Source organism: Poecilia reticulata, chromosome 23 (assembly GCF_904066995.2).
Source record: "Poecilia reticulata chromosome 23, P_reticulata-male-v2, whole genome shotgun sequence".
Classification (NCBI taxonomy): Eukaryota; Metazoa; Chordata; class Actinopteri; order Cyprinodontiformes; family Poeciliidae; genus Poecilia; species Poecilia reticulata.
In genome coordinates, this window is record NC_088852.1 from 16,039,577 (window position 1) to 16,061,547 (window position 21,971).

A 21,971-nucleotide genomic window follows, 5' to 3' on the forward strand; every position below is an offset into this window, starting at 1 on the left:
AACCTTTATTTTTTGTTCACACTGAGGCTTAAATGGGAATCTTGCAACATAGAATGCTTGATTTGTCAAAAAAAAAAGCAACACCCTCACCAGGGTGTGTGGGTTAGACTAAAATGCAAATAAGAATCCGAGATATAAAATGACAAAATAACATTTTAATAAAGAAATTTAAAAAAAAACAGGGAGCCAGTAAACAGGCTGGGTAACATGAAGCAAAGGGAAGGAACTTGCGAGGACTGAGTGAAAGTGAGCAGGTTAAATCATAGAAGCTCGGCTACTAGTCAATGGACTAAACTAATTAGAAACAGGTGCAGCTGTGAGGGGAGAGCAGAAGGCAGACTGAGGGAGAGAAACGAGAATTATCAGACCTAACTTTCAATAATAAACAGCAACTAAGAGTCTGACGAAAGTAAAGACAGAAGCTAAAGCTGACCACAAAAAAACCCAGAAAGGAATCAGATGCACAAACACTGAAAAAAACAAAAACAAAACAAGGGTATGACGACTGTATTGTTTTTGTTCCATATTTTAAGTCAGTTTAGTCGGTGGTCTCATTAATTGTTGCTTTTTTGGTTCTTTGACTGTTTCCAGTAGTGACGACACATGAAGCCCCGCCCCCTGATCCCCTGACCCCGCCCCTGGATGCCAGCTAATGTCAAACTTTGCCAGTAACCAGTGAATAACAGAGATCTGAGAGGTGTTGGTTATTTATTGAACAATTAGTTAAATTCTAATCCTTTTCCAGTCAGATCACATGACTTTAAATTCTCTGTTTCTTTCACTTCTTATTTTTCAAGAAGTCGTTTTTGTGGGAAAACTGTGAGCAGCAGAACTCTTCTTTTTCCATCAGCAGGAAACATTTTAAGGACTTCAAGTAAAGGTAAGAAAACTATTTTAGCTCGATTGCATGTTTTTTATTTACTGCTCTTGGAAAAAAGCATCATTTGTTACTTGACCACGTGCAAACTGTGCACCTGTTTTAGGCAACACTGACATGTTCTGAAAAATATAATGATAATATCGCAAATATATAACCTCAGGCAACCCCATTAATTTCAGAAACCAATTCCAGGTGTATGATATATTTTTTAAAATATTTGTTTTACAAAGACCTACATGTGAACGAGACCAAAGTTTAGACCCTATTTGTACCAGGCAGATTTATTTGGTCTAAACTGAGACAAAATCTAGAGATCTAAAGTATGCTTTGAGTAGATACAATTGCTGTCTCGAGGCTCTTTACAAAAAAGATACATGTCCAATTCATGCTTATCACAATAAATTAAAATAAATGTAATATTACAATTTGACATTTCAGCTCTAAGATGACAGACGCTCCTTGAGAAGACGACAGCAGCAGGTCCAACAGCGATGACTTTCTGTCCCCTGACCATCTTCTCAATGGGTGGGACTGGTATTAAATGTCCTCAATAAACAACTTTTTAAGTATTCTCAACTCATTTAACACACAATTTCCTGTTTTCTATTAAAGGCAAAACCCTGATTTAGACGCAGACGGTCAAACCTTCCTCCCTAAACATGACGCAGGCAAAAAGCATGAAACTACATATGTAAGCTGAAGAAGTTTATTCTTTTTTTTAACACATTTTTGATAACACTGTGTCTTCTTCTTCTTAGCACAATGCCTCCGTCAGCATGTCCGTCTTCAACCTGGGCAACGCCATCATGGGCAGCGGCATCCTGGGTCTGTCCTTCGCCATGGCCAACACCGGCAGCACCGGTATGAGGAGCTCAAAGAGTAAGTGTTGCTGCATGGATTTAACTCAAAGTACTATAAGGTTTAAACTAAACCAGTGTTATATTTCTTTAAAGTTTGGTCTGGTGTCTAAATAAAACTCTCCTTCCCTGACCAGCCGCTCACGCTGAAAGATGCAGAATGTGGCCAACGTTTCCATCCTGGTCATGTTCATCATGTACCTGCTGGCTGCCCTCTTTGGATACCTCACCTTCAACAGTAAGATACACAATAAGATTTAAAAACAACATATTACATTGTTTCATTACACCAGTTGTGATAAAATTATGGAGAGAGTTTATGTGGTTTTATTTTTGTTGACCTCTGGAAAAACAATAGAGCTATTACATAAAAAACATATCCTAGTATTTTGCAAAATATACATATTACAACACACACACACAATATGCATAAAACAGGACATACATAAAAAGCTGTTCTGAAAAGGTGTGTTACGAGATATGACTTGAACGTGGATTGGTGTTTGGGGAGGGAGGGAGCAGCTATGGGGAAGGCTGTGTCCGCACAGGTCTGGTGCTTGGTTCTGAGTGGCATCAGAGGAGCAAGAAGGAGTGTGGCAGTGGAGCAGCTTGATAAGGTAGCATGGGGTTTGGTTGGCCAGCAACAGAGTCTTGAATCAATGACTTTCCACGATGAACCATAAAGTAGGCTGGTATGGTAATCAAGCCTGGAGGTGAGTAATTAAGTCACAGATGAGAATTTGTTCAGCTGAGAAGGGGAGTGATGGGTGGAGATGAGCGATAACTTTTAGATGACAGGAGGCAATTCTTACGATGTGGTTGATGTGTTATACTAGAGAGGCTACTGTTGAAGATGACTGTAAGGCTGCAGATGTAAGTGGAGTGAAACAAAGTGGTGTTGTCAGTGGTGAAACTGAAGTTGATGGTAAATGGTCTGAACTTATGTAGTGCTTTTCCAATCATTTTTGACCACTCAAAGCATTTTACACTAGAGTCACATTCACCCATTCGCACTCACAAACGCTCACACACCAATACGCAGATTGGTAGGCAATTTGGGGTTAAGTGCCTTGCCCAGGGGCACATCGACATGCGGCAGAAGGAAGCTGGAATTGAACCTACAACCTTCCGATCACAAGACAACTACTCTATCCACTCTGTCCCAGACTACTCTGGGTCTGTCCCAGATTTCCATAAGGGATCTGGGACAGATGACAATGATGTCTGGCTTGTCACAGTTGAGTTTGAGAAAGTTTGAGAGCATCAATGATAGCAGGTCAGTGTGAAGTAACCTCTCATCGGCATAGCAGTGGAAGTGGAACCAAGGAGCATCATGTACAGGATGAAGAGTAGAGGGCCAAGCACCAAGCCCTGGGGAATGCCTTGTGATTGAAGATATGTAGAGAAGGTGCAGTTATTGATTCTGAAGAAGGGTATAGTATTACGTACACTATTTCTTTTGTGTTAACATGTTGTTTGATAATTGGATGATACAAAGCTGAAGTTAAATTAAACTTGTCTTAATCATAAGAAGTAAGTCATTTGTCAGTTTTAACTGGAGTGATCTCTGTCATATTTCTGTTCAGTCCATGTGGGACCTGAGCTGCTCCACACCTACTCAAACTACTACAAGTACGATATTCTCCTGCTGGTTGTTCGCCTGGCTGTGTTGGCCGCTGTCACACTCACAGTTCCTGTGGTGCTCTTCCCTGTAAGTATTGAGGATCTACTGTTAATGATCCAGTCAGTGACTAAGACTATGAAATCCATTGAGCTAATCTTTGTCTGGTTCTGAACAGATTCGTACCTCAGTCGGCCACCTGCTGTTCCCAGGAAAAGACTTCAGCTGGATCCGTCACACTATCATCACCCTAATCCTGCTAGCAGGAACCAACATTCTGGTCATCTTTGTTCCCAGCATCAGAGATATTTTTGGCTTTATTGGAAAGTATCTCCACATGTTACTGACATGTCTTCATGCCAGAGCATTATTGGCTTTTTTGGGATTCATTTAGCCATTTTCCTCATTCCAGGTGCCTCTGCTGCTGCAATGCTGATCTTCATCCTGCCCTCGGCGCTCTATATCAAACTGGTTAAGAAAGAGTCATTGATATCAGTTCATAAAATTATGGTAAGACATTATTTAACATTTATGTCTTTTATTCTTCTACACATCTGATGCCAAAACATTTTAAGTTGTAATAAAAGGAAAGCTTTATAAATGAATCTATGAAATTATTCACAAACTGAAACTATGCATTAACTATGAAATGATTTCTTCCACCAGGCTGTGGCGTTCTTGATCATAGGATTTATTGTCATGTTTGGCTGCATGACTCTTATCATCTACGACTGGATCATGAACTCTATGAAAGACCAAGGTCACTGAGGCTCCAACTCTTCTGCTGGTGGACAGGAGCTGAAGTTTATTTTCTTTCAATTTTATTGTAAAGTTTTTGTTCCTTTAATGTACTGAAATATCAATAATCCTAATCCTAAAAGGCAGCTTTCAGTTAAACAGCACCTATTTAATATTTCCCCTAAACTCCTGTAACTTTACACAGGTTCTAAGGTGTCAGACTCTTTGTGCTCAATATCATCTGGATATATATACATAATTTAGTTGCCAATTTTTTAAGACTGTAAATAAAAAATTATAGCAACTTTAAATCTAATATATTTTTTATAAAGCACTTCAGTGCCGCTACAGAAAAGCTGGCCCGACTAGATTTTCCACGGCCCGCTGAGACTGATTTATACCATAGTCATCTTTTTTTATATATATACAAATGCTGTTAACGTTTTTGTAAATAAAGTGATGTACTACCTTTTGAACCTCCATTTTCTGTGTTCATCATGTCTGATGTTGGCCTCTATTTTCAAATGTTAGGAGGATTAGTGTAGCTTGGTGATCTGAAGATGAGAGAGACATCCCTTGATATCCTAAATTCTAATATTTTAGCTGGAGTTCCAATCTCAACCTTTCCTAGTTGGATTTCTTCATGAGGGAACGTCATGCCAAGGAACTTTACCAGACACTATTTCAGTTGATTTTGATTGGCTCAAATTCCTCAACTACAGAGGAATCAAACCACATAGTCATACAACTTGGTCCAACAAGTCAATTTATGCAAATATCTAAAAATGAAATTTTGAACAAGACCTGTGGAAATCATTGGATCTTTGTAAACTGAGCAAACTATGCTCAGTTTTATGTTTTTCTAAGGTGACAAACATTTCTGCATACAATATTCACTTTCCAAAACCTTTGATCATGTATTGGATATTCATTGCATTTTCCTATAGGGACAATCTTGACTTGGTCTCAGATGACAGGTTTTCTATTTTTTCATATCTTAAAAATGTAATGCATGTTTAATCATTTTTGGAATTCCAGAGCAGAGACATTTTTTCAGCTTTTTAAAGTCTCTGACTTATTATGCTAACTCATCAGATGGCGCTCTTCACACCAGACCTACTAATATAGAAGGTCTACTGTGGGTCAAGAAATAGTCTGCTCTTTTCCAATCATCTCCTTTATCTAATTTACATCCATCCATCCATTTTCTTGCACCCTTGTCCCTCAGTGGGGTCGGGAGTATCTAATTTACATTGGAGACAATTGTCCTGACCACCGGTCCTCTGTAATGTCCAGTTAGCTGTCACAAACACTAGCATGCTCACTAGGAACACTATTCCCTTGGGAATCTCCCACTAACCTCAATCCTGATCTTATCCATTTCATTATTTATGTAAACCAAACTTTTAATGAATTTTTTTTCCTTAATTACCTTTTTCATCATTTACTGCACTTATGCTAACTTATTAAAGAATGTTTCTATTGAAGCCAACCCAACATACAAGGCAGAGAAATAAGGTGAAATCAACTTTATTTAGATCTTTAGCCTTCCAGGACAAAAGATCCAAGTTTAAATGATGAGGATCTAATTAAACATGTTATATGGAATCCCTTCTGCACATTTTATTATCGCTGTCCAACAATCTGGTTTCCATTCAGACAATTTAACACATTTTTTTTCCTACAAAACAAAAACATAAATTTTTTAATGAGCATTAGGGTTCCCACAAATCCAGAAGCGCTACCCCCACCTTGTGGCTCTGAGCTGCAATTACAACAGGTACCCTCTGATCAACACAGCACAGCAGGAAGCATCTAGTTTTTTTTCCACTACGTTCCAGACAATTTGCACAGCTCATGTACACACACACACACACATACACACACACTGATATTACACATTCACCCCCAGACACACTCTCTGCTGATTAGGCATCTGACTTTGGATCCAATCAGAGCCCTGATTACAATCACAGTCCTCAGATTGCAGGCCTTTCATTGGGCTACAGAAACTATTAAAGACAAAAGCACTTTTTTTTTTTTACCTTTCAGTTGAAATATTACAGATTTGTTTTTAAAGAAACATTGATATTGACTCGAGCTATGAAATTAGGATGCTCTCCTCCACACTCTTCAGAGTGCATCTTTAGTAATCTCTCTGCACTCTACAGCAGCTCCCCCAAAGTCCCATGATCTAAGCAAAATAAAGGGCTCTTGCAATTACAATTTATGATCAGTTCATTATTTTCTAACAAAATATGAAAATCTATAGAAAACAAATCTTCATTCAATAAAAGGTAGATAAGATATATCAAAAAAGGAGGAAAACGCTGGCTCTCCGCCGTCGCTTGGCTCGGGATGCCAGATTCCAGCAGGAGGAAATTGCACTTGATCGGATCAGCAGAACGGGTTTGGGAGGGGAAACCGGCGCTCCCTGCAGGTTCATTTCTTCCGGGCGTGTTTGTATTTGTCCACGTAGGCCTTCACCAGGTTGGCCACTTTGCTGGAGTTCACCTCTCCGCTCTTGCTGTGGCAGACCTGAGCAGAAAAAGAAAGAAATCCGATCTGATTTCCTGCAATTATCCCATTCTAGTTACTAAACATTTTAATATTTAGGCTGTTTTTGGTGGGGGCAGGGTGTTTACAGTATATTTTTCCATGTTGATATATTGGTCAACCCACTGATGTCCTACTTAGGGACATCAATGGGTGCTTTAGGGAACAGCGAAGCCATTGGCACAACTGGCGCTTTTCGATCACGAAAGGAAAGCTGCTACTACGTCTTGGGCAATAAAATGTTTATTTCTTATTTAAGAAAATTAACTGATTTGTTTATTTTAATCTTTCAACTTATTTCTAATATTATATATATATATATATATATATATATATATATATATATATATATATATATATATATATATATATATATATATATATAAAGTTTTAAGTGATTAAATAAAAATTCTGCAAAATGATCCAAAATTTTTATCCAATTAATATAATAATGACCAATAATACATTAATACATTAATATAATAATAATAATAATAATAATAATAATAATAATAATAATAATAATAATAATAATAATAATTAGTAATACAATATTATTAATAATCGTTTGTTAAGCGACTGGCAGTCCATCACAAAAAATCCCCATAAAAAAAAGCTGAAGTTGAAATTGAAAGAGTTTGAATAAACACAGTATAAACATGTTTGATTAAAGTTAGATGCCATTTTGGATCCGACTGTGTTTGACCCCCAATGTGTCCCTGTAACCGTTCCCCCCCTCCCAACATGCCCCTGTAAATGATTCATTAGTTAAGCTTTCCTAGTTAAGTTCCTAATTGTTAGAAATACAAACTTGTGTGTGTGTGTGTGTGTACCTTCTCTACTGCTTTGCGGACGATCTCCTTGTACTCTTCCTTTGTGATTTCCTTCCTCTGATAAAACGGTTTCATGGCCGTCTTCACTTCGTTTATAGCCTTCTCTTGTATCTGTTGTTTCTGCAGCACAAACAGGAAGTGACATGGTCAGCTGACAGGAAGCTGAACTCGTCCGTACTGGCTCAGAGAGCCCTGTTGGGTACCTTCTCTTTTTTGGAGCTGTCGGCCTGGGCCTTGCTGTGCTGGCCGGGCTGGGTGGTGGAGGACGGCAGCGCCTGGCTGAGAGCCGGCTGGACCTGGGATGCTGTGGCCACGCCCACTTTGGTCGGCGTGGGGAGGAGGGCTGGTTTGCTGTAGCCTACGACCGTGCTCACCATCTGGAGTCATACGGAATTTTTATCATTCAAATAGACACAACTTGCTACTGCATTTTGAAGTTAGCTGCCGTCTCCATGGTTACCGTACCTGAGCCGAGTGCCCGTCAGGCTGAGCTGCAACTGCTACGTTCTGGCCAGAGGCCTGCATGGGGGGCGGCGGCGGTGGGGGAGGAGGGAGGCCCTGGGCAGTGACGGTGGGCACCTGAAGCAGCGGCACTGCGGGGTGGAGGTGTATGGGCACCTGAGGTGGTATAGGGTACGTGGCGGCGGGCTGCAGGCTGACTGGTAGGGGGCGCTGCAATGGGTATGGGTGGTGGAGGACACCGAGCTGAGGAGGAGGAGGGGGAGGAAGGACGCTCAAAACGGCTACCGGTGCGTTAGCAGGGACAACCTGTGGGTTAGGAGGAGTAGGGTCGCTCTTTGGTGGATCTAAAAGCACAAAATGGAGAAAAACAAATTTTATTTTACAGTTTCTACACATTTTATATACATTACTAGACATTTCCTTATGGTCCTTATGTCCATTTGAAAACAGGAAAAACCTGAGTTCACTATGAATTCATCCCATTAATTATTTATTGGCACAATGGAGAAAGCAAAAGAACAAATTAAAAAGAAGGAAGATAGGAAGTCAAGTAGTAAGGACACAAGGAAAAAATTAACGGCAAAGGAAGGAAACAAATTAGAAAAAAAAAGAAATTTGAAGGAAAAGAATGAGAAAAAAGCAAAGAAGGAAAGAATAAATACGACAGAAAAAAGAATGAGAAAAGGAGAAAGAAGAAAGAATGAGAAAGGAAGAATAAACGAGAAAAACAAGAAAACAAAAAAGGGAAAAATAAATAAATGAAAGAGGAAGGAAAGCTCTTCCAGACTGCAGAGGAACCTTTATATATTCGTCATAAGTTAATCAAAATAATCTTGATATTGAGTCACAATTAATACTAACAGAAATTAATTATTCAAAGATACTTGTTTGCATCAAAATCTTTAAACTGACTTAATTTTTTTATCTCCCCTAGTTGCCAGGCAACTCAGCCAATCTCAGCACTGGCAATCCAGACACTGAGCTGCTGCTGCTGGAAGTTTAAGACTATTGTAACATGGAAAGGACACTGAAAACATTTGAGTATCGTGAAAAAGTAGAAAATTTTTGTCAATGTAAGTCAAACCCATATACAGAAATTATTACACACAGTATAATATTTATAGATTTAATTTCTTGCTATTTTGATGATATTGGCTTATAGTTAATGAAAACCCAAAATCTAGTGTCTCAGAAACTTTGAATACTGTGGGAAAAAAAAGTTTAACAACAGAAACTCATGTTACACCCTAATCAGCTAATTTACTCCTGCCAAGGTTTCCTGAGCATCAAAATGGTTTCTCTGTGGGTCAGAGGGGGACATACAGTCATGGGAAAACTAACTGCTGATTGGACAGATTCCAGAAGACAATCCTGGACTACATAAACAAGGCGGGGAAGAAGCCGCTTGTTCACATGTTCTAATTGTCTGACAATAAATTTCAGGTTTCTATTATCTGTTAGCAATAAACTAAAATATGACAAGAAATAAAGGCTTGAAATATTTCAATGTGCAACAAATCTATACGAGTTTCATTTCATGAATGATGAAAGAAATCCGATTAGCTAAAATCTTTTACTCTCTGTAGCTGCAGCCATTTTCTGCTCGCAGTCTCCAGAGTAAATCCTGGTTCCTACCTTCATTCCTTGTCATGGTAGAACATTGTCTCAGCTCAGAATTTAAGTAACTAGCGTTTCAAATATATTATGTAATATACATTGGGCGCAATTATTAGGAAAGTGAATATTTTTTTGGCATATTTTCCAACTCCAAGCTGGATAGACTTGAATGCTTTATGGATTTAAGTGTAGCAGGTGGTGTGTATCTGTGTAATGATGGAAGGGTGTGGCCTATGGAGGTCAACATTCACCATCAAGGTGTGCGTAATTATTAGGCAACCTTTTTTTTCCTTTAGGCAAAGAGACATTTAGCTGACACTTAATAGTCAAAAATGACCAAAAGTCTCTTTTAGGGGTGCAGAACTTTTTAAATTGCTGAGTTAATTTGGGCCTTAATCACACAATCATTAAATAATTTTTTGATAATAGACAACGGGGTTGCAAAAAACTTGTTGGAGAAAAAAAAAAGTTACATGGGAAATTGTGTTTCTGTGCATGTAAATATTCTCCTGAGAAACCAAAACCTTAGTTTTACTTTCTTAAACATTCACTTTCAGGGTTTATTAAAATGTTGGAGTAACTTACAGCAATGTAGAGGGTCATTAATAAAAATAAGCCTTATAATTGTGCACACAGTGTAGGAGATTGTGCTTTTCCAAGTATAGAGCAAAAGGTCTAGAAATAACCTGCTGGTGCCTGCTGCTCATCCTCTTGTCGGTTCCAGGTGCTGGCTCCTCCTCTCTCCCTCTTGGAGTAATAATCCTGCACATCTGCAGGCAGCGTCCTCCTCACAGCCCAGCTGGATGCTGAGGACCATCCCGACCGGTCGATCATGGAGTCTCCTGGCTCCGACTCTTTCTTCCGACTGCCGCCCCGGTTTTCATTGAAGCGGCTGTAGGAGTCGTTCCCTGAATTGTTGCCTGTACCTGAGAAATTGTTTCTGGGCTGCCAGCGTGTGTCGGGCGTTTCATCCTGTTGGCTGTAGAAGCTGCGGTTGCCACCGCCCCGTCCTGTGCCTCGACTACGGTCAAAACTTCCACGACCCCCCCGTCCACGTGATTCTCCCTCGTTTCCGCTGCCCCTTCGCTGGTCTTCCCACTTTGAACCACTGCTGAACCCTGAGTCGCGGCTCCTGTCTTCAGCGTCACCCCGAGTCTTTTCTGTGACCCAGTCAGGATTCTCGGACCAAGTCTGTCTGTCATGAGAGCTTTCTAAAGACACACCATTTTCAAAGCGGCCAGACCCTCCTTGATATCTTCGACCCTCGTAACCAGAGCTACCACTATGCCCAGACTTCCAGCCTCCTCTACGCTCCTTCCTCTGGGGAGACTGCTCTCTAGATGTTGCCCGTTCAGGGGTAGGCCCTCGCCTGTAAGACCTTGTTCTTGATCGAGATCGTGACCGAGATCGTGACCGAGACCGAGACCTTGATCGCGACCGACTCCTGGATCGTCTTCTCCTCCTTTCACGGCTGCGATCCCTCCTGAAATAGTCTCGCTCTCCGTCCCGCTCCCTGTCTCTGTCTCTGCTGCGAGCGCGGGACGATCGACTCGAGGACATGTCATCACGTTCTCTTGAACGTGAGCGTCTTGATGATTCCCTCCTTGACTCTCTCCGAGGCGACCATTTGGAGGATGGCGAGTGGAAGCGAGAGCGCCGCTGCTTGCCATTCTTCCTCTCTTGACTCCTTTCTCTCTCCCTTTGTGCCTTGGAACTGGCATTTTTGTTGACTTGGGTTTCGGGAGCAGTAGCAGGAGTTACTATGTCAGTATTGTAATCCTTCTCACTCGCAAGTTCCTGAAGGGAACTGCTCCCAGGCTCACTTGTGGGTGAGCTGCAGTCCATAGGGACAATGTTTGTGTCATCCTTATTTGTGCAATCGTAACTCTGCGTGGAATCACTGTTGGACTTGACATCATCCTTTGGTGAATCATTCTCTTTTGTTATGGCTTCCTCTTTGCATGGAGATTTCTCCTTGGTTGTGACTTCCTCTTGGGCCACAAATTCCTCCTTTGTTAAAACCCCCTCTTGAGTTGTAGAGTCTTTCTCCACTTTCTCTATGACGGTAGAGTTTTCCTTGGTTATGGTTTCCTCAAGGGTGACAGAGTCCTCCTTCATAATGCCCTCCTCTTGGGTGATAGAGTCCATTAAGACTTCCTCTTTGGTCACGATGTCTTCATTGGGTGCAGGATCTTCCTTTGCCTGTTCTACAGAACTATGGACTTCTGAATACTCTGATTCAGGCATTCCAACACTGTCCTCAGATGTGTTTACATCTTCATCGGCTATGTTTTTGTCAGATTCTCTCTCAGCTGGGCAATTGGACTCTTTCAAATCTCTGCACATTTCCTCCTTTAATTCACTAGAATATTCTTCTGGTAAGGACGCCTCTACTGATTCACACATTTCCATCTTATTATCCAGGTCTATGTTCTCGTCACTCTGAAGAGACACCTGGTCTTCCAGCAGGGTCATTTGAGAGTCAGGGGGAGATTGCAAAGTCCTTTCACCAAACTCTCTATCTGCGCTGGAAACAGGGCTGACAGGCTCATCTTTTTGGCTGTGGCTTTCCTCATAGGTCGAAACAGGACTGTTCTGAGTTGAGTCCGTAAAACAGGATAAGTAATTTTTTTCTTCGCCAGCTGTCTCTTCTTGTTGCTTTTCACAAGATTCTTCTTGCGTCACCTCTTTGTTTTGCTTAACGCCGTTCGCAGAGCTTATGTCTACTTGCTCATCAGCAGAGTTGCATCCATTCGACTCTTCTTTGAGGCTATTTTCAGCAGTCTGCAGCTGGTCAGAGTTGTTCATATCCATGTCTTCTATAGTTGCATTCTCTTGTTCTTCCTTCTCAATGTTGCCATCTCCATCCTCCTCTTCCTCACTTACAGGTGGACTACTGCTGTTTTTTCTTGTGGCTTTCCGTTTGCCACTGGCCTTTCTGTTTGTCACCCGTTTCCCTTTCCTCTTTGTTGGCGCTGGAGAAGGTTTGCTCAGCTTGGAGGACTGGCCGGCGGAAGAATCAGAGTCTGACAAACTGGCTTGTGCTGGGGATTTGGAGTCTGACGGAGTCTCTTCCTGACTTTTAGTGTTGCGTCTAGATCTTCTGGAGGGGAGAGACTCTGGCTCTTTGGTGGGTGCTTTAGATGTTGATGATCTGCTGCCCCGCTTCTCTCCTCCTTTAGGACACGTGACAGCGCAGACAACACCCTGAAATACTACAAGACAGAACACAACAGTTGATCCTTATTGGACAGTACAAAACAGACACAGTAAATAATGGGCAATTGTTTGGAATTAGTAGAATATTACACCCGTGGCACACTACATTTTACCCCCAAGGACCAGGATTGCATGCATCTGGAATAGACTAACTGGAATAGTAGTAACATTTTTAATCTTTTTAAGAGATTAAAAATGTTGTTCCTGGGAGAGTTTGACAAGAATAAATAAGTATTTATGTGATTTCTAAAGAACTTTTAGCTCTTCATCATCTCCAAAACATCAGATGTTACTCACCAAAACTACTCGAGCTAAACGATAAGCAAGGGGTGAAAGGAGATGAGATGAGACCAAATGGAGACGAGTTGTTCCAACCTGGAAAACGCCGCCTGCAAAATGCAACAAAGCCGTAAATGGACAGTGTTGTATTGCTTTATTTTTTACAATTTTCTCCACTGTTTCATGAGAGTGTCAATATACATCAATAAATTTGAAAATATGAAATTATGCAAAAAAATTTGAGCAGTTAAATAAGAATCACAATTCATATCACTGAAGTCCTACAGAAGCATATTTCATAATGCTTATGTTTTCTAAGACTAGTGTTAGTGTTTTTAGAGAAATGTGCTTTAGTGTCAAACATCACAATACCATCAGCTGATTTTATTCATTAAGCTACAAAAGTACAACTTTCACTGAAGCTTTCAAATGAAGTTGAGGAGCCAGTGAAAATTAAAGAACAACTGAATCACTGTAGGTCAACCTTCCTCACAGCAGGGGTAGCCTGCAGTTTCATTACCTTGGGGGTCCGTCAGCAGGAATGGGAGCAGCAGAGGAGAGCCAAGGGCATTGTTGCGCCTGCAGCTTGCACTGTGTGATTCCAGTGTCGTATGCTAGGTGCTCTGCTAGCCACACAGGATCTGCACTGCAGAACAAGAAAAAAAATAAATAAATAAAAACGGTAATGCGTATACAATGCTAAAGCTACAAACCCACAGCCAGCGGTGGGACTTACACGTCCTGAGTTGGTGTTGTTACAGAGACGCAGGGGGGCGGAGACCACGCGCAGCACTCTGTTCCCCTCACCTGGATAAGACATGTGGAACACCGAGCACATCAAACAAAGATGCTAAAACTGGAACAAGAGTAAAGGAAACTCTGGAAGACCAACTGGATATTGGATTTTGTTTTACCCAGCAGTGTGATAACCCCTGAGAGCAAGACAGGCCATGCTCAGAAACAATAGATGTTCCACACAACGCCAGTCGCTAATATTGATTGGATAATCCAGGACTGTGATTGCTGGGGTAGGTCACAGACAAGGTTGAGACTCGGATACAATTGTGTTCAAAATGACAAGCAGACCAAACACTGATTTTGATTAATATTTCTGTGCGACATATTCGTGTAGCAGAGTTACTTGTTAGTAGTTAAATAATTTGAAGTATTTTCAGCAGGGGTTTTGCTACCCACAAAACCCCTCCTTTGTTTGTGCCTCAAAGCCATGACGTGATCGGAAATAATATTACAATTCGTCAGAGTTTTGTGCGTCAGATGGAGAATTTTGAAACCTTCCCAGTTATTCGACTCTACTGGATTATAAGGCTTATTTTTATTAATGACCCTCTACATTAATAATAATAATCAAAATTTCAGATTATTTGGATTTAAATGAGTCATTTTAAGTTTCAGACCACAAAAGCAAAAACGTGTTTCCAGTAGAAATGGATGAAGAAGCGCACCTTTTTTCTGTTTAGAGAAGATGGCTCCTCGTCGTTACCTAAAATGAGATATTGATAAGTCAGTTGTCATAAAGACGAGGCGTTCAGGTTCAGGCACGTTTCTGAAATAAAAACATACACTTCCGCACGAGCCCTCTTGTTTTGACGTCAGATTTCCTCTCCATTTTCTGCTGCCGGAATCTCCTAGCAGGCTTGTTTCTATAAGAAAAAAAGAAATACCATTTGAGTTTAAAGAGAAACATTATTCTTTAGTCAAACACCAGAATGTGTCAGGAGAACTCACTTGAGACAGAGTTTCTGTTCAGGTTTTCGACAGCAGCAAATGTCAGATTCTATTTGAGTTGTTTGCCTCCTTACAGGAATCTAAAAAAAAATTTAAAAAAAACATTTCCATGGATCAAAATATATTTGCTACCTTACCAATGAGTTATTTTTTCCCCATTTTTTTAAGCTGATTTGAACCAAAATGAGCATTTCACTTGTTGAAGACTAAACTTGGGACAGAAAGACCCACAAATTTAAAGCCACTACATAAAGGCTTGGCAGGATTATAACGCATTCAGACCATTCAGACCGCGCCTTGAAAACGATCAAAAACGTATCCAATTTAGTTTCACATGTGGAAGTGGCACAAATCTGAATTTTTGCCTGACCTGTCGTATCAAGAAATCTCTTCAATAAAACTTCTAAACATGAAGTAGGTCAAAAGACCTCAAAAAGCAACTCATCCTGTTCAGATCCAGAGAAAGTCAGCATCGCATTAAAACCACCTGGCTTTTGTTCAACCTCCACAAATATTATCTGAATCACATCAGACACTTGATCTGCTCAGGTCAAACAGAAACTAGCTCTCAGTTTCATAACAGTGTTATGAAGTTACCAGAGAGTACTGCAGTTAAAGGGTTGCTGACCTGCACGAGGCCGAGGTGGCCGTCCCATCTGTAAACATTAGTGAATGGTCTTCTGTCCACAGGGCACGAGGAAGACATCTGCCATGGTGAAGCAAAGACACCTGAATTTTCTAACCGATTCACACAGAGAAAAGTGACAAAATGTGTGTTAGTTTGCACAAGCATCACCTGTGCCCATGTGAGGAGGCATCTGAGGCAGAAAACATGGCAGCAGCTGTCCGGCATGGCGAGCTCTCCTCCGACCAACGCGCCCAGGCAGACCGGACACTTCTCTGGCTCCTCGCCGTCGGCCCCGTCCGACGGGCCCTGGCCCCCTGAACACACAGCACAACGGATTGCTAAACTAAGAATCACTCGGCACAAAAAAAAAACAACAAAAAAAAACACATTTATATGTAATTATTCAATTGATATAAAAGCAGATTATATTAATACTTGAAAAAATAACAACAATCCACTTCAAGGACTTATAGATTTTTTACTTTTTAAAAAAAAAAAAAGACCCAAACATCTCACCACTTCCAGCTCCAGTCATGTCCGGCCCTGGGTGGTCCTGATCATGGCGACATAAATGTAAAGATTAGAAAGTTTTCGGCTGGAAATCCATCAAACTGCTGCTGCTAATTTTCCAGGTGGGTTTAAACAATATTGACAACTTCCACTGCTGTCCATGGTTCCAGCTCAGTTTAACAGGAGTTAGTTGTGCGATTTGTCTTTACCAGTAAAACAACAACTCAAGCTTTTAATGTCAGGTCTAAGTGACGTAAAGTGTGTTTCATGTCTCTTTAATAACTCACTGAAGCAGATCAATAATCCTGCTGAGATAGGATTACTTGAACTGCTTGAAATAGGCCAAAAACATTTAGCATAGCACTGCCAGTTAGCTGGCTAAAAAAGGCGACAATGCATGGTTTGAAAAACACACAGTCACGTAACAGATAATGTTTTAAAATGACAGAAACTACCATGTAGTTTCTGTAAGCAGTGGCTGCAGGCTAGCTACCCGAGAAGCTAGTCTGACCATTTAAGAATTTCAGCTTGTTATATTTTTGTTGATCTCTAATCAAAAAGCTATAATATTAATAAAAATTAAAACAACTCACTTTCTGTCTAAAGGCAACACTGCACATCATGAGTGAAATATTATATATATATATATATATATATATATATATATATATATATATATATATATATATATAAATATACAAACACACACACAAACACATGCAATAAAAACCATATAATTTTAACTTTTTGGCATTTTGTAAAACACAAAAAATTATTTTACAACCATTTACCAAGAGTTTCTTTAATCGTGTGAATTTATGACCTTAACCTATTTTGAACATTTTGTATTGTTTTATTTACACACTATTGAAAAAAACCTGTTTGCCCCTATTAAGACCTGTTTTGGTTTGTTTTACTGCCAGACTTCCATTTTAGTAAGCAGTTTTCAAATGATGATTTCATGTATTGAGAAAATAAATGCACCACTTGTTCAATTATGAACTAACTGTCCATTTTTCTGCAACTGAGCTCAGTTTTACCAGCAACATCCAGGAGCACGCAGACTTCCAGACCTGCAGAGTCAAGAAATTACTGAAAAAGAATCTGACTACACGAAGTACGACAACACATCTCAAAACGCAACACATCCTGCCTGTAGCTAAAGAAATTTAGTAAGATGAGAAACAAAGTCATTGATATCGTCAGTCTGGGAAATGTTACAAACTAGGGTTGTCAAAGATTCTCATTTGTGCCAAAGATCAATACAAACAGACATTTTCATCTTCCTGCAGAGGCTCGTGGGAACAGTCACGGCTCAAACACAAGCAACATTACAAGTAGACTGGAGAAGAGCCATTCAACCCTTACAAAAGCGTTACTCCAGCATTACTCCAAAGTATTTTGCCAACGAGGTAAAGGAACAGGAAAAGCCCAAAGATGTCAGTAAGTAAGTCGGACAGGATAAGCCAACGCTAGCTTTTTAACCATTTGCAGTTTAATAATAGTTTAATCCTGTTGCTACAACTGTCTGAGTTCCCGTGTCAAGATGGCTTTCGTTCCGTCCTACTGTGGCTATGATCAGACCCAGGTCCACATCCAGGGACAGACGCTTCATCAGTTGTGAAATGTGAAAAGTCACACAGCTAATGTAGCTAATAAAGCATAATGAGAGCAAACGTACTCAGCCTGAAGCCAACAATCTGCACAGAAGCTCGTCAGAACCAGTGGGACCCTACCTTGATGACTAATCATCACAGAAAGAAAATTATATATGGGACTGATTTGCCCACTACCAACAGGTTTTAGTTCAATGAAAATATGATGAAATTGTAATTGGTAATAATTTCTTGTTTATTGGAAAGAACACTAAGCCTTGAAAAACATTTTCTGGAGGTGTTGAAAACCGTCTTTATAATACGTTTGCCACAATACTCGGGGAAAATACTCAAAGTAATTTCCACCTCCAGACAGCTCGAAAACCTGTGGCCTAATCAAAGTCTGGCTTAAATCCGCCTGAGATCCTGTGGCATGAAAAAAAAAGCTGCTCAACTTTAGAACAACAATCCTCTACAACAAAGATCAACTGCTTGATCAAATGCTTGATGCCAGTTGAAGGCTGGTACAGCAGTTGTTGGCTTGAGCGAATGATTACTTTATGGCTTTTTTTCCTCTAGATCCATAACATCATTTGAAAAACCATATTTAGTATTTACTCTTTTTTTTTAAATCCCTTTATTTGTTAGTTTGAAACATTTAAGTGAGATAAAACAACAAAAATTGAGAAATATTTAAGGGTGTGGTGGAAATTGTATTTGCGTCAAGGACAATGAAATGTATTCTATTTTATCACATCTAGAGTTTTAAAGAGGTGTCCGAGGAAGAAATTGCTGACAATGCTATTTTGTAGTTACTGGTTATTTATGATTCATCCATCATGTCGACATAGTCAGGTTCCAGTGGATCCCTTCGTTGAGAAAACGGTTGATTATCAAAGGTTAAGTTGGACCAACATTTGAAGAACGGAGGATGCTGTTGAATCAAAATGAAAGTGAAATCATTTCAGGGTCTGATACTGTCACTCACTTTGTGTTGAAACACGAACAACAATTGCTTAGATTTAAGATCAAATCAACTCCCAAGTTCTCTTTGGAGAGTTCAGAGAGTTCTATGTCTGAATCACCGTAAACAAGCCCATCAGTAGCCAATGAGCGAATAAACTCACTCATCTTGCATAGAGTGCTTCTGGGGATTGAATCAGATTCGTTTTTCATATAATATTTTAATATAAAAATCTGACCAAGTGAACCATTTAAGGTCACACTGACTCAGCCTGATGCTCTGGCCTAAAGACATTCTCATCCACTCCGCTGATATCATGTCAACACCACTGCTGAGCTTTGTTTTTCAACTGTCAACCCAACTTAGTTAGTCAGAGGCCATTTATAACAATCGACTAACTGCTGAATCTCTGGCCAAACTTCAAATGTTTAACTAAACCTAAACGTATTAAACGAGATCCAGCGTGTGATATAGGTTTGCAGTTCATATTTTTAAAAGCTGTTTTGGTGAGCACGGCCTCCAGTCTGGGGATACTAAATTAGCATCAACTTGTGCCAACACGACGGTAACAACATGGTTGTTATTGGATAGCAGGATAACTGCAGCTAGCTACAACCAAAGTCTTCTGAAAGCTATTTCCGTGTTATTAGTGCAGCCACCAGAGCGCCGGAATACTGTTTATTATTAGCCACAACCGCTGCAATGAAGGTCAGGAGCTAGCTAGCTGGCTAGGAGACAGCTAAAAGCTAGCGGCTTTGAACAACAGCACCTGCTTACGTCGCCTGTAGCTCCCAAGCAGCTAGCTTCGGTTAGCTAATGTATACTATCGCTACTCACCTTTGAACAGAGCTGAGGCTAAATTCTATGCTGTGTTTTTAGCGTCTAAGTCCTTGCTGTGTTGTTCGGCCGAATGAAGATATCCGGGAAGTATTTTTAGCGAAAAATGAGGCATAGATTTCAGAAAGTCTCAGCCACATGTCTTGCAGTCTAGCTGCAAAAGTTTCGCTTCTGGCACCCCCTATTGGAAGCGGTGAGCATTACATCATATGTGGATTTATCCATTTGGTTTCGTTTACGCAAACTCAGGCTGCAGATAGGACGAAAAGGGGCAGTTTTATATGGAGCCAAAACAGTCTCATAATTTCTAAATCTAAATATTTACAGGCTGAGGAGACCCAACCTGGGATCTCGGGATTTTCAGCAGGATCTTTTCTGTGTCTCCTCAGTCCTCTCTCCAACTGTTGTCTTAGCTCAGTGATGCTGGAGAATCATCACACAAAACAGACACACATTCCTTCATTTCTGTCTAAATAACAGATGATTGAAGGAGACTTTCTGATCAAGTCATCATCGCGTTCTCACTGTTTCCACAATCTGTTACAACCAGCAGATTAGCAGGTGGAGCAGATATTCTGCTTTAATTGCTAGTCAACTCAAGTCATGTGACATGAGTTGATATAGAAAAGAAATAAAGAGAAATGACAACAGAGTTAAAGAGGAAAATATACATGGACAACAGACAGAACCAGTTTTTAACTTTCAGCTCAACTCTCTGCAGCTATATATCTGAAATGTTTAGTTATATTGTGTAGATATGAATCTTACTTTTTTTCTCAACTGGGTTCTCTTATCTTCCTCCATCTGACTGGTGGTGTTGAAGGTGGAGGTTTACAGGCTCAGGAGATCCAACCTGGGATGATCAGAGACATTATTGATCTATAGAATCTGAATCTGGGATCAGAAACCAGCTCTGGTTTTTCTATAATGTTTCTAAAATTCTTTAACATTTAACTTCTGACCCGTGAACAGGTGGATTTTCAGCATAAGATTCTATGGCAATGCTTGGTTTGTTATTGATGGACCTACTTCACATGATCTGCGTCCCGTCCTCTGGTGTCCCCCCCCCTGCCCCTCCCCCGTTGCATCAGGAAACTCGGCTTCATTAAATCTCTGGAATTTCAGCAGGATTTTCTGTGTCTTCCCTCTCCTGATAGGTCCAGCGCTGCTGTCTTGTTTCCGTCATGCTGGTGAGCCAACTCATGATCAGACACACATTTCTATCTAAACACATGATTGAATCAGACCTTCTGATCAAATCATCATCATGTCCTCACCTTCTCCGCAACCTGTTACAACCAGTCAATCAGCAGATGGAGGACGTCTTCTGCTTGAATTGTTGTTCAACTCGAAGTCATGTGACATGAGTCGACATAGAAATGAAATAAAGAGAAAAGACAGAGTTAAAGGGTTAACTCTGAAAATAACAAGAGACTTCCAATATCAGTTGGTGCAATCAAACTTGAATCTTTGTTGATCAATCACAACAAAGCTATCACATCAGAGGACTAAGCAGCAATACGGCCATTAACTGCTTGAAATCATTACCTTCCTTATATAGTCGTAGCTAAGATTCCCTGCCAAGACTATCAGGCCTGTGGGAGCAGATTTCCAGATCAGCAAGAACTCCATGTTGAGAGATTTAGCTAGAGGTTAGAGACTTCAGAGGCATGAGTATAAAATTAGAAGGTTTATTACATGGTCTATGATTTAAATGTCTCTGAATGAGAGCTGCTCCACGTTTCATATACTTGCAGAAGAAACAAAAATAAACACTTGTAAATATTTCCAGCTGCGAAAAGCATGAACAACCAACAAGCACTGACATGTCTTTGTGCCCACGCTCTTCATCACCGACACATGGAGGACAATGTACTGGAATAAGTAGCAATAAATCAAAATTTTTTTGTAGTGGCATATTATTCGAATGAACATATGGAAAGGTGCCATTTTTATTCTTCATTAATGAATAGTAAGAGTCTTCTTAGCATCCCTGGTGTTCAAATTAAGGATGCACAATATTATCAGCCCAGGCCGAAATTAGCTGGAAAATTTAATATTGGATATCAGCCATTCTGTCAAAATACCTCACCGATATAAAAGGCACAGTATTTTTATATGACAAACTAGTGGCAATAATGCTTGCAGCACAGCACAGCACATCCAATTTGCACTGCCATTGTCATAGAGTACAGTCATGGCCAAATGTTTTGAGAATGACACAAATTTTATTTTCACATGATCTGCTGCCCTCTGGTTTTCATGTGTGTATGTCAGATGTTTTCATCACATACAGAAATACAATTGCAATCATACTATGAGTAACAAAAGCTTTTATTGACAGTTAGAATGAGTTAATGCAGCAAGTCAATATTTGCAGTGTTGACCCTTCTTCTTCAGGACCTCTGCAATTCTCCCTGGCATGCTCTCAATCAACTTCTGGACCAAATCCTGACTGATAGCCGTCCATTCTTGCGCAATCAATGCTTGCATTTTGTCAGAATTCCTAGGTTTTTGTTTGTCCACCCGTCTCTTGATGATTGACCACAAGTTTTCAATGGGATTAAAATCTGGGGAGTTTCCAGGCCATGAACCCGAAATCTCTATGTTTTGTTCCCTGAGCCAGTTA

General features: G+C 40.2%; 3 protein-coding genes across 7 annotated transcripts in view; 2 read left to right on the plus strand and 1 right to left on the minus strand.

The window, feature by feature from the left end:
* Positions 1 to 4,542, plus strand: part of LOC103460955 (sodium-coupled neutral amino acid symporter 2-like) — a 35,628-nt gene extending 31,086 nt beyond the window's left edge. Inside the window, exon 23 of one of the 3 annotated variants that reach the window (XM_081603945.1) lies at positions 4,047 to 4,542. In XM_081603945.1, coding sequence (XP_081460071.1) covers positions 4,047 to 4,188 — 142 coding nt within the window. In that variant the 3' untranslated portion in view covers positions 4,189 to 4,542. The remainder of the gene's footprint in view (positions 1 to 4,046) is intronic. The other 2 variants (XM_081603942.1, XM_081603944.1) reach the window with 2 other exon arrangements.
* On the plus strand, positions 798 to 4,149 carry LOC108165871 (sodium-coupled neutral amino acid symporter 2-like). The gene is made up of 8 exons (XM_081603964.1): positions 798 to 880; positions 1,319 to 1,405; positions 1,493 to 1,571; positions 1,639 to 1,759; positions 1,875 to 1,975; positions 3,324 to 3,448; positions 3,537 to 3,868; positions 4,025 to 4,149. Exons 5-7 carry the CDS (start codon positions 1,891 to 1,893, stop codon positions 3,750 to 3,752), a joined length of 426 nt encoding a protein of 141 aa, XP_081460090.1. The 5' UTR covers positions 798 to 880; positions 1,319 to 1,405; positions 1,493 to 1,571; positions 1,639 to 1,759; positions 1,875 to 1,890; the 3' UTR covers positions 3,753 to 3,868; positions 4,025 to 4,149.
* A 1,068-nt stretch (positions 4,543 to 5,610) lies between the features above and the next one.
* scaf11 (SR-related CTD-associated factor 11) lies at positions 5,611 to 20,210 on the minus strand. 3 transcript variants are annotated; one of them, XM_081603992.1, is made up of 15 exons: positions 20,111 to 20,210; positions 15,953 to 15,989; positions 15,605 to 15,750; positions 15,437 to 15,514; positions 14,809 to 14,888; positions 14,644 to 14,723; positions 14,526 to 14,563; positions 13,799 to 13,869; positions 13,583 to 13,708; positions 13,081 to 13,172; positions 10,251 to 12,779; positions 7,951 to 8,291; positions 7,689 to 7,862; positions 7,486 to 7,605; positions 5,611 to 6,634 (listed from the first exon to the last, which is right to left on the minus strand). In XM_081603992.1, exons 1-15 carry the CDS (start codon positions 20,144 to 20,146, stop codon positions 6,539 to 6,541), a joined length of 4,044 nt encoding a protein of 1,347 aa, XP_081460118.1. In that variant the 5' UTR covers positions 20,147 to 20,210; the 3' UTR covers positions 5,611 to 6,538. The 3 variants fall into 3 exon arrangements, with proteins under 3 accessions (XP_081460118.1, XP_008399625.2, XP_081460120.1); XM_008401403.2 differs by lacking the exon at positions 20,111 to 20,210 and adding an exon at positions 19,343 to 19,534; XM_081603994.1 differs by lacking the exon at positions 20,111 to 20,210 and adding an exon at positions 18,358 to 19,319.
* Positions 20,211 to 21,971: the final 1,761 nt, after the last annotated feature.

Bases quoted from the DNA above. Each gene is read 5' to 3' on its own strand.
- LOC108165871 (XM_081603964.1), top strand. From the start codon at position 1,891: ATGCAGAATGTGGCCAACGTTTCCATCCTGGTCATGTTCATCATGTAC. The intron at 1,976-3,323 runs GTAAGATACACA...ATTTCTGTTCAG, and splicing joins TGGATACCTCACCTTCAACA to TCCATGTGGGACCTGAGCTG. The intron at 3,449-3,536 runs GTAAGTATTGAG...GGTTCTGAACAG, and splicing joins TTCCTGTGGTGCTCTTCCCT to ATTCGTACCTCAGTCGGCCA.
- scaf11 (XM_081603992.1), bottom strand. From the start codon at position 20,146: ATGGAGGAAGATAAGAGAACCCAGTTGAGAAAAAAA. The intron at 14,724-14,808 runs GTGAGTTCTCCT...TTTTTCTTATAG, and splicing joins GAACAGAAACTCTGTCTCAA to AAACAAGCCTGCTAGGAGAT. The intron at 13,173-13,582 runs GTAATGAAACTG...TGCATTTTGCAG, and splicing joins CCTGCTGACGGACCCCCAAG to GCGGCGTTTTCCAGGTTGGA.